The sequence below is a fragment of the Lonchura striata genome, chromosome 2 (assembly GCF_046129695.1).
Source record: "Lonchura striata isolate bLonStr1 chromosome 2, bLonStr1.mat, whole genome shotgun sequence".
NCBI lineage: Eukaryota > Metazoa > Chordata > Aves > Passeriformes > Estrildidae > Lonchura > Lonchura striata.
The window spans coordinates 62035098-62050100 of NC_134604.1; the positions used below are offsets into that span (position 1 = coordinate 62035098).

At 38.1% G+C, this 15003-nt stretch overlaps 1 protein-coding gene across 1 annotated transcript in view; it reads left to right on the plus strand.

Moving 5' to 3' along the window:
* Nucleotides 1-15003, plus strand: part of RB1 (RB transcriptional corepressor 1) — a 71709-nt gene that overhangs the window by 51011 nt on the left and 5695 nt on the right. The window contains exons 18-21 of the mRNA XM_021528421.3: nucleotides 12542-12660; nucleotides 13064-13209; nucleotides 13876-14021; nucleotides 14563-14667. Of these exons, the coding sequence (XP_021384096.1) occupies nucleotides 12542-12660; nucleotides 13064-13209; nucleotides 13876-14021; nucleotides 14563-14667 (516 nt within the window). The remainder of the gene's footprint in view (nucleotides 1-12541; nucleotides 12661-13063; nucleotides 13210-13875; nucleotides 14022-14562; nucleotides 14668-15003) is intronic.

The window sequence follows — 15003 nt, forward strand, 5'->3', positions numbered from 1 at the left end:
GGTTTTGGAACTAGGTGATCTTTAAAGTCCTTTTCAGTCCAAACCATTCTGTGATTCTGTGATAATGTTATTTAGCCTCAGAAAAAGGCCCTACAGTGAGAACAGAAGCTTTGTGCTGCAGCTCCTGGGGAGATATCCTTGGAATAGTATTTTGCTCCTCCAATGGAGGTGGTAGAGGAAACTCCAAGTAGTGTTGTGCAGCCTACAATGTCCTGCACACACCTTGCTCAAGTCTCTGCATTTTGCCAAACTTCTTCAGCTGTTGTCTGTGGTGGTTTAGTAGGTTTGAAGTACCTGTTGTTGTGGAAGGATCACAAAGGTCCTCCTTCTGCTCACAAATGTTCCCTTAACTTTCTCTGTACTTCTTGAATTCCTTGGGTTCTGATACAGTTTTTTATGGTTGATTTAAACAGTTTAATTGTGGGCTGTTGCTTGAAGTAATCCTACTGCTGCCCATTTAAGCCTCTCTGCTTCTTCCCTTGTGCTGTGTGTGCATATGCAGTCAGCAAATGAGGACAACTATTTGGTTTAAAACTAATCCTAACAAATAAATAATTTGCAGTCATAGCTGTGCTAATGCTAAAGCAAGGGATGAGGCAAAAAAGTGCAGATGTGTAACTTGGAGAAGCACCATTGTGCTTCAGCTGATTTAAGCCAGGGGTGAAACTGTGCTGGAAGTGTTATGGCAATGTTCAGCTTTGAGGCTTTCAACTCTGTATTATTTTGATTCTTAGCCAGACATTAGCCTAGTGTTTGGTGGTGTGAGGTTTAAAAGCCTCAGTTAAACTCAAGAGTGAGCTCTGTGCTCCTGGTCTACTACTCTATAATTTATTTTCATGTAAACTGTTTGGAATGATGATATTTATTATGTATTAAAAGACAGCCATGTATGCCTAATTGATTTTTTCACAAAATAGGATAAAAATGAGCAGTAATAAAGACACAGTATGTATAGTCATGCTTTCTTACATAAGATTGATAGGGTGATAAAGAATGACAGCTTTCTAGGCAAATATCCAATCCAGAGTGCAGTGTTGGATGCTTTGGACCAACAGTCTTCACTCTTGATATTGTTTTTTGTTGTCTCAGGCCAACCAGTCTGGAGAGTTAGAAAATTACAGACAAATAAATATGCTGCAGGTACGTCATATCACTTGCAGTTGTAAAATGGATAGAATAGAGAGTCGGGTAGCAGGGAGAAGGATTCAGGTTGAGATTGTCATTTGTGGCATTAGTTTGCAGTCTCTTATTTCCTTGGAAGTAAATTATAAAATCTGATTTGTTTTTGCTGTCACTCAGTCATTGATTTCTGTGCTTCAGAATAGCTATAGAAAATTCCCACTGAATGACAAATAAAGAAACAGTTGGATACTTAAAAAAAAATACAGAAGTCTACAAAGCAGAATTCCTACTGGATTGAAATACCTTAGTTGATGTGCCTTGTATGAGCTTTTCTTAACAAGTCATTTATGTCTAAGGCTTCTGGCTGCTGTTCTGCTGTGCTTGTGGGCTCACTTTGGGTATTGGCTTCTTGATGAGTTTGACACCAGTATGTTTGTGGTGAAGGCAGTGGAGCTGTCCATTACAGACCCTACACTAACTAAAAGCATTTTCCTTACAATGAAAGTAAAGATGGCAGAGTAAAAGTGCATTCAAATTAAAGTAACTCCTTTAAATTTGACAACTGTTTCCATGTGTTCTTTGTCCATCTTTCTCTGAAATATCATGAGTGTGTATATATGCACAGAAAAACTTAAGTATATATACCCTAAGTCAGTGTGAAAATGGTCTGTTTCTTTACCAGAAGCAATGTGGCAAAATCTCAAGGTCAGCTTCTGTTTTTAAATTTTTCTTTTATTCTTTATACTTTCTGAAGTAGGCATATTATCCTGATTAAAATGCAACCTAGATCTATGAGAGTTAGGATTTCTTAATCTCATGTGAAAGTATGTGAGAGGCAAGTTTGGGAGAAATGGCTGAACTCAATTCAGGTTTTTTCTAGGGCAAATGTGAGAAGCTGTAAAATTAAACAGAACTTGGAATTGCATTATTGTCTATGTAATGTGAGACCTTTACACGCTCTGTAGCTTGAGAGATAAAGGGAAACATTTTAGGGGGGTTTAAAAGCACTTTAAAATATCGTGTCAGGAGAGAATATATTCCCAGTCATCATAACCTTCCTGTATTTGCTTGCCCCACAGGACAAGTTCAATGTGGTCGTTTGTAACTTCAGTAAAACAGAGGTGAAATACTTGGATTAAGTCATGCACAATGACAGTTCATGGAGTGATCAAGACTTAAAATGAGCATATGATGCTTTTTAAAACATTGCTTGGTGATCTTCTGTTTTGAAATTCCTAAAAGAGATGCTACAAGCAGATCGGTAGTACTAGCAGAGAGGTCAAAATACTTTGGTTGGAAATCATTGGCATATGTGGGGTTTCTGCAGGAGTATGTTTCAATGAAATTTCTTCCAAAAAGGCTGACTGAAGCAAAAGAAAAGTTTTGAGAAGCTGATTAAGCTTTCCTGAAATGTAAGGGAGAAAAACTAGTATTAAAAGACTTGAATTTTCTCAAATTAGGATGCAAAGCATAGTGGTTGCCTCAGAAATACTGAACTTAGGCTTTATTTTGTTTACAAATGACCAAGAGTTTCTCACAAGAAAAATGCAGAGCTTTGATATAAAAGCACATTGTCATTGAAGGATTTCAATTTTTCATTTGTGTTTTCTAGCAGGATGTTCGTATTTAATGAGATCGGGGAAACATTTTTTGGTAATTTAGTAATTAAATGCACCTTATCACCTAAGTCAGTTTTACTGCTTTATTGATATGTACTCTTCACGTATTGCCTAATGACATTGTTTTATTGCTTCGGAGAGTCTCATAAGTTCTTTCTATGTACATGGTGCAGTTTTTAATTATATGCCAAGGTCATATAATTAAAAGGAGCAAACATTGTACAGAGGAAGGAGAGAGCAGAGGCCATCAAATTTTCTTGATTTTAAATCCACTCCCTACTCAGGAGAATCTGAGCACCAAAAAAAATAAAAAAGAGGGGCATCAAAAAAGTCTTGACAGTCTTTCAAATCCTTTCTTTTGAAATGTTGGCATTTTAAGAGGAGGCTTGGCTTCCTCATTATTTTTACAAAGGCCCAAGACCCACATGTCTGTGCCTTGGCAAGATTTGGCTTTTTAGTCCCCAGCTGGGTGTGTGCTTCTCAATATGGCTTTTGTAGAGCCTCTCTGAGGCAACTGGTTGCCCTCATGAATCTTGCACAAAGCTTCCAACCCAAGTTCTGCCTTCAGGTTCCACAGCGGGTGGGCAGGGGGACTGCAGGTGGGATGCTGAGTGTGGGTCCTTCACTGCAGAGATGTATAGCACAAAGGTTTCCTGTGGGGAGGGAGGTTTCTGCATTGGTGCAACACAAATGTGAAAGGGGGGGTAGCGGATCTGGTTTGTGGTGTTTTGGAAAAAAACCAACCAAACATGATCTTTATCTTTTTAGAGCTGTTGATTTTAAACCTTGAAGATAAATGTTGTTTTCCTGCATCCCTATGAATGCATCCAAATAGAAATGCACTGGGCTTTAAACACCCTGCTGGAGCAGGGAGGTTGGAACACATGCCCTGCTATGTTCCCTTCCAACCTTAACCATTCTGTGGTTCTCTAATATCCCACATGATTTTGCTCTAAATATCCAAGGGGGAAATGTTGCTCCTTCAAGTGTGTTTTTCCAGAGCCTGATCTGGCCATCACTGATCAGTCTTCATAAAAGATTCTTGTGTGGCCATGAGAAAAGGCACTGAATAGCACGTCTTACATTATCTTCTGAAAAATAGTACTGGCCTGGTTTGCAGAAATGTGAGCTCAAACTTCTTGCAGATGTTGATGTGGTCCAAGTGTGGTCTGCATTTACCACATCCACACACTCATTTAGGTATTAGATAAATTGTTTAGAGTTTTTTGCACCTTTTTATTGGTTTAGCCCTTCTTTGCCAGTTCAGCTACATTTGTTGGTCTTACAAAAACTTAAAGCTGGTATGTTGCATTGTTGTAAGGTTTATTTAGTTTTCTTTTTAAGGATCCTAGAATAACTTCATGGATATTCCATGTATATGGATATTCCAAATATTCTGCATTTTAGTGTAAGATACTTTTGACTCCTTATTATTTGCTAAGAGATGCTCTTACATTTGATAATAATAGTTAGAATTGTTTCTCTTCTTCAGATCTATGCAGAACTAATGCTGGCCTAGTAATTCTGCTGACATAGTAATTTTTGCATTGTTTCTCCTATGGTTATACAAATTTACATTTTGTAGTTATGGAAGCCAACTAACATTGTAGATCAGTGACATGACCCTTGAGATGAGTGGTGGGAAGTGAAGAAATAAGCAGAAAACAACTGGGGTGGTAAGGAGATCAGCACTTTTTTTTTTTTTTAGTAGAAAGCTCTGTAGTATCTTTTATCCATTTTAACAAGGACAAGTAATGACAGGACAAGGAAAATGGCTTTAAACTGAAAGAGGTTGGGATGAGATTAGATATTAGTTGGAAATTCCTTACTGTGAGGGTGGTGAGGGACTGGCACAGGTTGCTCAGAGAAGCCATGGATGCTCCCTCCCTGGAAGTGTTTGAGGTCAGGCTGGATGTGGCTCTGAGAAACCTGGTCTAGTGGAAGGTGGCCCTGTCCATGGCAGGGGGTTGGACTAGATGACCTTTAATGTCCCTTCCAACCCCAACTCATTCTGTGATCTGCCTCAGAATTAGCTGCAACACTTTGAGAGAAAGCAGAGTAGAAAAACAATTGATAAAATAATAGAGGTGTACAATTACTAAAAAGTGAGTATGAAACAGGTGTAACAGAAAAAAAATGGTTTCCAAGTTTTTGTTTCAGGTCTGATAAGGTAACTTATTGAAAAGTTCGGGGTGTTTCTAGTGATTTTTATACTATTTTGTATCACACTGTCAAAATTTAATATATTTTTTTCAGTTTAGGAAGAATGCTTTGTTTTGATTTCTAATGAACTCTAAATAATAGCCCAAGACTTTTTTTAGCATTCTCTTGTTAATTTGATTTCCAGTGCAATCTTCCTTACCTCTGTTACGCTGTTATTTTGACTGATTGTTAAATAACTGCTTGTAAGGCAGAGATGCTTAATTGGAAATATCTTCTTAAATTCTGCCAGGTCTTGTCTGCCTTGAGCTCATACCTGGGTATAAACTACTGAGTCTGAGATATCTCATAATGATAGTCATAAAAGTACTGGTTTAAATTGAGATCAAAACTCTTCTCAAAGGGTGGATTTCTGCCTGAAATGTTGTAACATAGTTTTGTTACAGCTTCAGGTTTTTCTTCGTCACGTCAAATTTTCTTCATATTGAAATGTTTTCCAGAATTGGTTGATAAATCCATGACCTAACATGGTTTTCATGCTCATGTTGTCATGTTTTCTTACAAAACATGACATATTGCTTTTGGAACTACAATTTGTGCCATTTTTCTCTTCTAGATTATATGAAGTACAATACATGATATTTATAGTCCTTTTTTTCTTTTAAATATTACAAGCAGTCTGCTCTTAATGGTTTGAAGAAATGTAACAGCTCCTATCCAGTACTAACTTTTCTGAGGAATTGCTCAGCATGCAGCTTAGTCACATCCTCTGCAGATTATCTGTTATATCTTTTTTTGCTCAGTCCATAATTGGTTGATTCCTTGGTTACACTGCTAAAAGATATTCTCCTGCTCTTTCAAAAACTGCTGTCTACAAAGTTTCCTGGCACACTTACTGCTTTTAGGTTGATAAGAGAATTGTTTATGATACAGTGTACCTAGAAATTGGAAAGAACACTAATCTTGAAACTGAATCACAGGCTTTAACTGAAAGTCTCAGAGGCACTTCATTGTCATGTTTCCACTTGTACTTGTGAAAATATTTCCCAGAACCACACTTAATTGTTGTTCTGGGGCCTGAGACTGTGTAAATGAAACTGATAGAAAATGTGATGTGATACTATGACAATTTGATTGTTACAATAGTAATTATGTAAATAAGTTGTCTTTACCAAGATAGTAATTTTGTGACCCAGAGTTCTTCTGAAGAAAGAAGTGCTTTAGTGCTATGTTGCTCCCCAGTGTAAGAATTTTTCCTGCATAGAAATAACTATAGAACTGTTATTTCTAGTTCCTTGTGTTAGTTTACATAATGGTCCCTTAAAGCAACTCTCTTCTGCTTCCTGTGCTAAAAATCTTTACACCCTGTAGATTTTTCACAGCTTAAAGCTGCTGGAAAAAGTTTTCAACCTCAAGATTTTTTTGTTGATATATATTGTCAATATATATCAATATACTATATTGCTGATATAGATATATTATATATTGTCTGTATATTGTTTGTATATTTTGTTAATATATATTTTCAATTCCAACAGTCAAGTGGTTCACATCAGGTGGGTTTTGGTTAGTCGTACACAATTTCCTGTGCAGATAGTGGCAGGAAACTGGTATTGATTCAGTTGTCTTTGAGACCTTTGTCTCTTGCCTAAGAATCTTGAGATATGTCCAAGAATTAGTCATACTGAAGCCTGGCTGCCCTGGGAGCTAGATAATAAACTTGCTAATTACTTCAGATACAGATTGTTTCTGCAGCAGCACTGCCAGTGCAGAACACAGATCCCTCTGGAAGATGTTCATAGCAATTATTTTTGGGAAAAAAAAGGTGTGGCAAATGAGCCTAAATTATATTTTCTTGGATAATGTTCAGCAAAAAAAAGCAATGGTTGCTGTATTTTATCATGCTTTGTGTACCTGCACATGCACCTGTGTGAGTTGAGCAGAAAATCTGCTGAAGGAAGTGGTGCAAGAGCTGCAAACGATGTAGTAGCAGCCTGCCCAGAGTCATCCTGAGCAGTGTAAACAAAACAGTTGTATAAAAGCATAGTTCTGCTTGTAGACTGTCTTGCAAAATTCCTTCCAAAGTGATTTTTAAAATGTTAGTCTCACAGGCTTGGCAAACAGGAGCAGTCCTAATGACCAGGGTTTGTTTTTTCAGTATTCAGCTGGTGATTGGTTGCAGAGCCACAAACCAGTAACTGGGTCAGAAGTTCCCTATTTGCCAAGCATTATCAATGGTTTGTGTAATATTTTTGAACGTAACCAATAGCTTTAGCCATTACGTTGACAGAAGGTCTATAATCTTTATGGTTTAAAAGTGTTTTCACATAATTCCTTCTGCATTGCTTGGAAGGGTATTTTCATGATGCTCTTGTAGAGTGAGGTGGGTCCCATGGACCTTTGCTAAGAGATGCTCTTAATCACAGAGAATTGGTTAACTGGTGTTCATTTGGTGAAGAGTCATTTCAGGAGTAGAGGGGCTGAAAAGTATGGTATTAATTATTCTGAAATAATGTCTGACTTTTAACAAGATTTGCCAGGTCTTTCCAGAGACTTCTGAGGAAGAGTAGACTATTGCAAAGCTGTGAGGAGAATGGATTTGCAGCATCATTTAAAGCAATGAAGTGTAAGATGCATATCCAGACTCTGGCAGCCTGGCTTTCCTTCTCTGGAGAGATTTGCACTCCTTTATCACTAGATAAAAGGAGATCCTCACAAAGCTGGATGACTCTTAAATGCTCAAGATGAGTGGGATAGGAATAGGACTTGTATTAAACATACACACACTGTAAGGAGTTAAAAGCAGATCTGCCAGTATTCATAAATGAATTAAACTATTAACACTGTAGTTTTTAATGTTTTTCTTTATAAATTTTGTAAAACAAAGCCCCAGTACAAACATAATTTATATAATACAACTCTTGTGTGAAATTAGGACACACTCCTTAATTTTGTTGATTTTTTTCATGATCAGTACTATTCCAGTTTAGACTGTGATGTCTACTTTGACTTAGCAGGTCTGAATTATTTCAGAATTCTGGATAACTAATTGTCACGTGAAACTTCTGAAAACATGGTTGCAAGTAAAAGCCAGCATTCTGGGCATGCAGTTCTCCCTTGGGAAAGAGGGTTGGAAATAGCTTGTGCTGATCCACTCCTTGCACTTCTATTCCAAAACTGTCAGTTCTAAACTGGCCCTGTTTTGCCTTGCAAAATTACTGCCATCTTTTATGACATTATGAAGAACATGTCTTAACATTATGTGTTGTATTGACTGGTTTCATAAGTTGAAAACAAGCAAAAGAAAAAAAGAAAGCCCAAGGCAAAAATAACCTCACTACCTGAGGGACCTTGGCATTGAGATATATACATAGTTAAGTGCTAAACACTGCATTAAAATTTAATGTGAACAGATAACTAAAACCTGAAAATATATTAGGACATTATTGCCAAGAACAAAAACATAAAGCATATAGAAAACAAAAGATTTTTTTTATTAGTGGGCTACTAATAGCACTCTTTAGAGTAAAACTACTCAGGGCTTTTCCTTCTGTGGTCAAGTAGATACACCCAAACCCCAGGGTGGCTCTTCCCCATATATAAGGATTTAGGGGTTTTTTAATCTTTTAATGGAAACCAAAGTCAAATTAAATGTGTAGTTGGGATAGAGCCAATACAAAGATGGGGAAGCAGGGAAGCATCTGTGTATCCTGTAGTTTAACTGTAGCCAAATAAAGAGTAGCAAATAAAAAATTCTGCTTTTTTTTTTTTTTCCATAAAAGGAGCTTTCAGATGGGGAAAAACCACTGCAGATGCTTGTGATGGAGGTGGTGCTGCAGGGAAGCATCCTGCAAAGCCACTCTTAACAAAGCCCCACTTAATTCAGAGTTTAGCCTTGGAGAGTTTTTTAGCCCTGAGTATTTTGAGAGGGAACTGAGTCAAATTTCATCCTTATTCTTCATTCTGGTGCTGGTGGTCTTTTGACCCTGATAAATTTTAAGTCTTCATTTCTTGCTTTCTCATTTTTTGGACTAATACAATGGGGTTTCTGTAGCTATCACAGGGAGCTCCCCTATGAAAATCAACATTTTGCTTAATTAGTGAAATTTATTCTATGGCTGCATCTAGTAACATTGATCACTTACTGAGCATTAAATTAAAGCAAAAAATTGCAATCTCCTTTCATGTTAAAGGAATGCTTTGGAGGTGACCAGTTCACCTTAAGTGCTGCTTAAAAGCTTTAAAAAGCAATATGAAATTTGCGAAAGATAGCACGAATAACATCGCTTTAGAAATGAGTTCCTGATAAACATTCCTGTCCAATTAAGCTGGACCCGAGGGTTAAAGTTCTTTTGTGATTATTACTTAAAGGACTGGTAATTGCCTGGTAAATGATGTTGTATTTCTCTCATTTGAGTGTTGAATACCAAATTGCGGGACTGAAGCTGAAGTTTGCCCTGATAAGCTTGGAAACGCCCTGCAAGCTGCAGATGCACTTTGAATTCACGGAGTGGAAGCGTTTTTTTGTGTTTAAGGATAAAGAAAGGAGAGACAGCTGTAATTAAACGCATCAGTTCTACAGCGTGGGGGTAGTTGCACTTGAGAAAACTCCTCTCTTTGTGTTTCTGCATTGTGGCACACACAGTGTTTTTGTGAGGCATCGACCTTGTCAGTGCAGCAGCAACTTCTCCAACTATGTGGCCATGCACTTGGAAAGGTACCCGTGACAGTGATCTGGGTCCCTGGGGAAAGAGCAGAGGGGGCTGCACCTGGAGTCTGAGAGAAAGGTGGACGTGGTGGTCAGCAAAACATCTACTTTAAATGTCACCAGGTCTGAAAGGCAAATAACCTCTTTCTGCTTGTGCACCCGCAGGGCTGACAAGTTTGTGCAGCCAGCAGAGGTGACAAGGCTGTGGTTTGCCCAGGGACATACATTGAATGGGGCTTTCTCACACCCTGCCATTGCTGGTGCTGGCAGCTCTGCACTGCTGGGACCAGCTGGGTTGCAGCACCCTCTTTGTCCTGCCACCTTTTTAACCACAGCATCAATTAGTATTTATGGGAACCAAAAGAGCTGTATTGGACTCACTGCATCTTGCTGTTTGGGCTCTATAGGTAGATGTTTCTACACAAAAACATCCTCTTGCTGAAGGTAGCCCAGCTAAATGATAGAAAGCAGCAGTCAGTTCTGTACATTCCTGTGAGATAAAATTCTACACACTAATCAGGTTATGCAACATGTTGTTGTCAGTAAATGCACAGCATCTGTATTTTGTGTTCTGCTCTGCTCCCAGCCTTCATGGTGTGGCTTCCCTGTTCTTAGTGCTTGTTCTGGCTCTGTGATTCTCTGCAGAGCAGACTTAAATCTGGGTTTGCTTTCTCTGTTTGCTTTCTGATGGTTTAGTTGACTTATGTGGAGGTTGACTGACTGTTGAGGCTGGCAGGTAGAAGAGGAGTGGAAATGATGCAGAAATAGGCAGATCCCTTCTGTGTATAGAAAACTGCTGTGTCCCCATACCTTATCTAATGGAATCACACTCGGAATAATGTGAGCAAAATTGGAGCAGGAGTGAGAGAGGACCTGGAACTGCTGGTCTGAAGTGCTAACTCAAGAATAGTAACTTTGCTTCTCTTTCTAGACCTCTCATTCCCTTTTATCAACCCCTTTTTCTTCTTAATTAAAAAATACTTTTCCAGTAATTAATCACTAAAATGTGATATGAGTGAAGTAGGGTTCACTCTTAGTCAAGATATCTCATCAATGATTGCTCTGGGAAATAAATTTGGATTCCTCAGAGCAAAGTGAAGTGCTAGTGAGAATAATAAAAACGGAAGAGGCCAAGTAGCCATAAGAAAGAGAAATGGAGGTCATGTGCCTGTGTTTCCAGTAAGGGCAGCACACAAGTGAGAAGTGTGTGCACTCCTAAATGGAGAAAGGAAATGAAGGGGAAAATGATGCAAACCAGCTCAAGAGCTGAACTGATTGAGAAATGATGGCAAAACAGTCATGTGGTTATAAATCAGTTACTGTTGCTTTTTTCTGCTGTGAATGAAACAGCTCCAGTATTGCCAAAATCATAATTTAAAAATTGCAGTGTGAAAAATTGTAAATTTTGTCACTCTCATCCTGTTACTCTGAATTTCTATTTAATGCACTTAAAAAAAGGTGTTGTTTTTTTTTTTTAAGGAATAAATCTAAATAAGGAATGTCTTAATGTTAGTTTTAATTATAGTAAATGTAGTATAGTTTTACTAGGCTATTTCTTATTGCCTTAGCCAGGTGATGCTGCATGTGTTCCATGTGTGCTGTGCTCCTGTTCACAGCTGTAGATTTGTCATCTGTGCCAGTGAATATTAATATTAAAAATGTACATTTAGAAGATCAAACATACCAGGAACCATCAAACACTGCATTGTGTACAGAGCGATGAGCTGACAGATGTTACTGCTGTCTTTTGGGAAGGTCGTTTGAGGAAAATGCTGCATATCTGGTTTTGCTCACTTAATCCTGAGTTTTATGGGCTGCTTCGCCTGCCTCTAACTCTCAGGAAGGCACATATTTGCTACTGAAATGTTCTGTTCCTTTAGGAGTTCTGATGCTGCACTGGTGAGAGGCAACATTGTAATCAAGGATGAGTCTCCTGTTTAAAGAAAATAAAACAAACAGAAACCATCAGCCCTGTGTGTTCAAATTTATTTATAAATATGGTGTCAAAATATTTTCCCATGTAGTCCTGCTGTCTGCATAATTCTACTCTGCGTGTGACACACAAGCAGGCTGAGATTTTGTTTCTGCAGGACTGCTATTTATTACTAACATCAGCAGAAGGGCTGATGTGGTTTCAGCCAGAACCTCCTTCATTCCACTTATGTTCTTTCTGCTCCTACTCTCTCACCTCCTACCTCGAGCTCTTAGTTTCAGATAGATTCCAGAGGACTTGGTTAAAATACTGATAGGCTCAAAGCAAAATTAGGGTTTGCTTTGGGCCATGAGGGCAGAGACTTGATGTATCTAGAGTCACTCTCTTTCCAGAGAGATACTGCAGAGACTAAATAGTCCCCAGTGCAGTTAAGTGACTGTGGTTTAAATTATCAAATGCAAAATATTGCTTAGATGTTGTAGCAAAAATAGATTGACAGTAGGTACAGCAGTAACTTTTAGTCACCAATGGGCTGAGGTTTCCTTCAGCTATTTTTGGTAGGGTTTTTTGAGGGTTGGTTGGTTGGTTTGGTTTTGGATTTTCTCGGGTGGTTGGGAGGATTTTTTGTTTGTACTGTGTTTTTTGAAATGTGATCTTCTGTGTGTTTTCTTGTATTGATTACTCCTCTTTTCAGAAGTGGCTTTAATAGAAGTAGCGAGGGACTCTAGAATACAGCTAATACAACTGTCTCAAATCTGCAGTTAACTTGTATCTAATGGACTGCTGTTGAAACAGGAAAAAAAGCATTTGATATATTTAATAACGCAAAGTTAGATGGTTAAAATCCTTCTTGAAAAGTATGAGTGGTCTGAAGTATTTCAAAGCCTTAATCTTCTGTTGAGGTTCACATTTTGGTGGTTGGTTTTAGAGAAGGAGCAAAATTTATTGAGAGTTGTTGTCTGTTCTTAGTATGATGCAGGATTCCTGTCATTTTTCCAGGGGTCGCCTCTGTTTGATCGTATCAAGGAGTCAAAAGAGCGAGAAGGCCAAACTGATCAGCCTGAACCCACTTCTACTCCCAATATGCCTTTCCAGCATAACCACACTGCTGCAGACCTGTAAGTGAATGCCTGAGGTCCAGGGAAATAGGGAAATGTGAAGTTGATATTACCCTTAATATTCAAATCCTGCTGTATTCTGTTTTCCTACTTCTTAGGCTTGGTACTTAAGTTTTCTTAAACCATTGTATTTGCAGATATTTATTATACATTGAAAGTTAAATCAAATGTTGAAATATTTTCCCCCAGCCCTATCAAATGTGTAATTGTAAACTGTTGCATTACTTGCCTAGGAATAAACAAGTCCCTCTATGAGGTGTTGGGGATAACAGGTCACAATAGCAATTTATTTCTTCTAATGGGGAAAAGAGAAGAGTTCTTGCAAGTATTATTCATATAGAATTGAATAATGAAATTTCTTCATCCTGTGATGTTAAATGCTTAATGCATGTTGAACCTCCAGCTATCTTTCTCCTGTGAAATCTCCTAAGAAGAAGGCATCTGGACCTCCTCCAAGTGCTACTTCCCCTCCAGATGCTCAACCTGCTGTGACCCCCCAAACACAGAAAGTGCAGAAATCTACCTCCCTCTCTCTCTTCTACAAGAAAGGTTTGTTCCTTCTGCATGTGCTGACATTGCAGAGTTATCTCTTGCTCTTTATCCTTTTTGGTTTTGGCACCCAGCATTTCTGAAAAGTTTGTTGTGGAATCTGTAGTGAAAACCAGGCAAACCTCTGGAAGGAAGGGCAAAATGGTGCCAGCAGGTGGTTCCAATGTGCACTCTGCAAGTTAGAAGTGAAAACTTCCCTATCCTGGCTGTAAGAATGTCCATATGGGCTCAGATGGAGGGCTCTTCTATTGTAGCATCCTTTTCCCAGCAGTGTCCATAAGGAGAGGTCATGTGAAGCTAGACAACTGGGCAGACATGGCTGGTGCTTTCTCAGGCTTGATCTTTATCCCACCTGGGGAAGTTTTCTGAACCTTTTGTGCTGTATCTGCTTAGTAACTCTCAGCAGAGTTTGTGCTTGTTTGAATTGACATAGACATATGTGTGCAGTGTTGTTTGGTGTGGCCTTCCATGTTGTCCACTGTCTCTTGTATGAAAACCTTTTCCAGTTACTTTGAGCCTGCCTTCTACTACCTTCACTTGATGTCTGGTAGTTTTTTTTTCTTGGAGACAGTGAACAGTGCAATGCTGTCCCTCCTTCATTGCATTCCTTTCATTTTGTATACTCCTGTTACAACAATTTCAGTTTATTTTTATTTGTTTCTGAAGTGTATCTACTGGCCTATCGTCGACTCCATACGCTGTTCCTTCACCTTCTCTCTGAACATCCTGACCTGGAGCCCTTGATCTGGACCCTCTTCCAGCACACACTGCAAAATGAGTATGAGCTAATGAGAGACAGGCACCTGGACCAGGTAACATGGACAGAAAAGTTTTTAGAAGTTAAAAAGACTCTCCTGAACAAAATGTTCTTTGTATGTTTTTAGCCATTAGAAATTGTACTCTGAGGTTTTTATTAATGTATTTATCACTGAAAGGAGGCCTTAGTTTAGACTGAAGTCTGTCATCTCACCTTTTTAAGCACTGGCAATTACTTGATATGGCACCTTCAAATAGCATTTTGACCTTTTTTCAAATTAATGAAGACAGACCACAATTTCTAATAATTTGCATAAAAATATAGTGATTTTCTTTGTGAAGACAACCTGCGTGGCTGTTAATTTTTTTATTTTACCCTAAAATTACAGCATATGGTAGGAGTTTGAGAAGTTACTATCAACTCCAATTAGTCGTTTGTCACATACAAATGGAGGTAGCATTATGTTAAACTTAAGTTCTAGAAGTTCTTTCTGAATTGTTTGCTAGTTTATAGAGCACAGTCAGTAAAAGAAAGTTATTTCATAAGTTGAAATGAAGAAGCTGAATTAATTTTCAGTTGTCTTGTTTCTTTAATAGATCATGATGTGTTCCATGTATGGCATATGCAAAGTAAAGAATGTAGATCTTCAATTTAAAACGATAGTTTCAGCATACAAGGAGCTTTGCAACACAAATCAAGAGGTATGGAAGTTCTTAAATGTTATTCCTTCATAAAAATCTTAAAAACTAATTCTTTTCCCCTGAAATCAAACTAAACTACACTTGAACGTACAAAAGAAAACTTCTGTTTCACTGCATCTCCATATTGTGGAGGAGGAAATGGACTCTAATACTAAATATCTCTTAAACATCTTGCATAGATAGTTTAGTAACTTTCCTCATAAAACAAATTTCATTCCATCTTTTTAAAAATATGTAATAGTGGTTTATGACTGTGTTTGGAGCCTAAATGAAAAATTTATATATCTAGTGCTTATAAGATTTTCAAAAGTAACACAAGTTTCTTTGAGTTGTCTG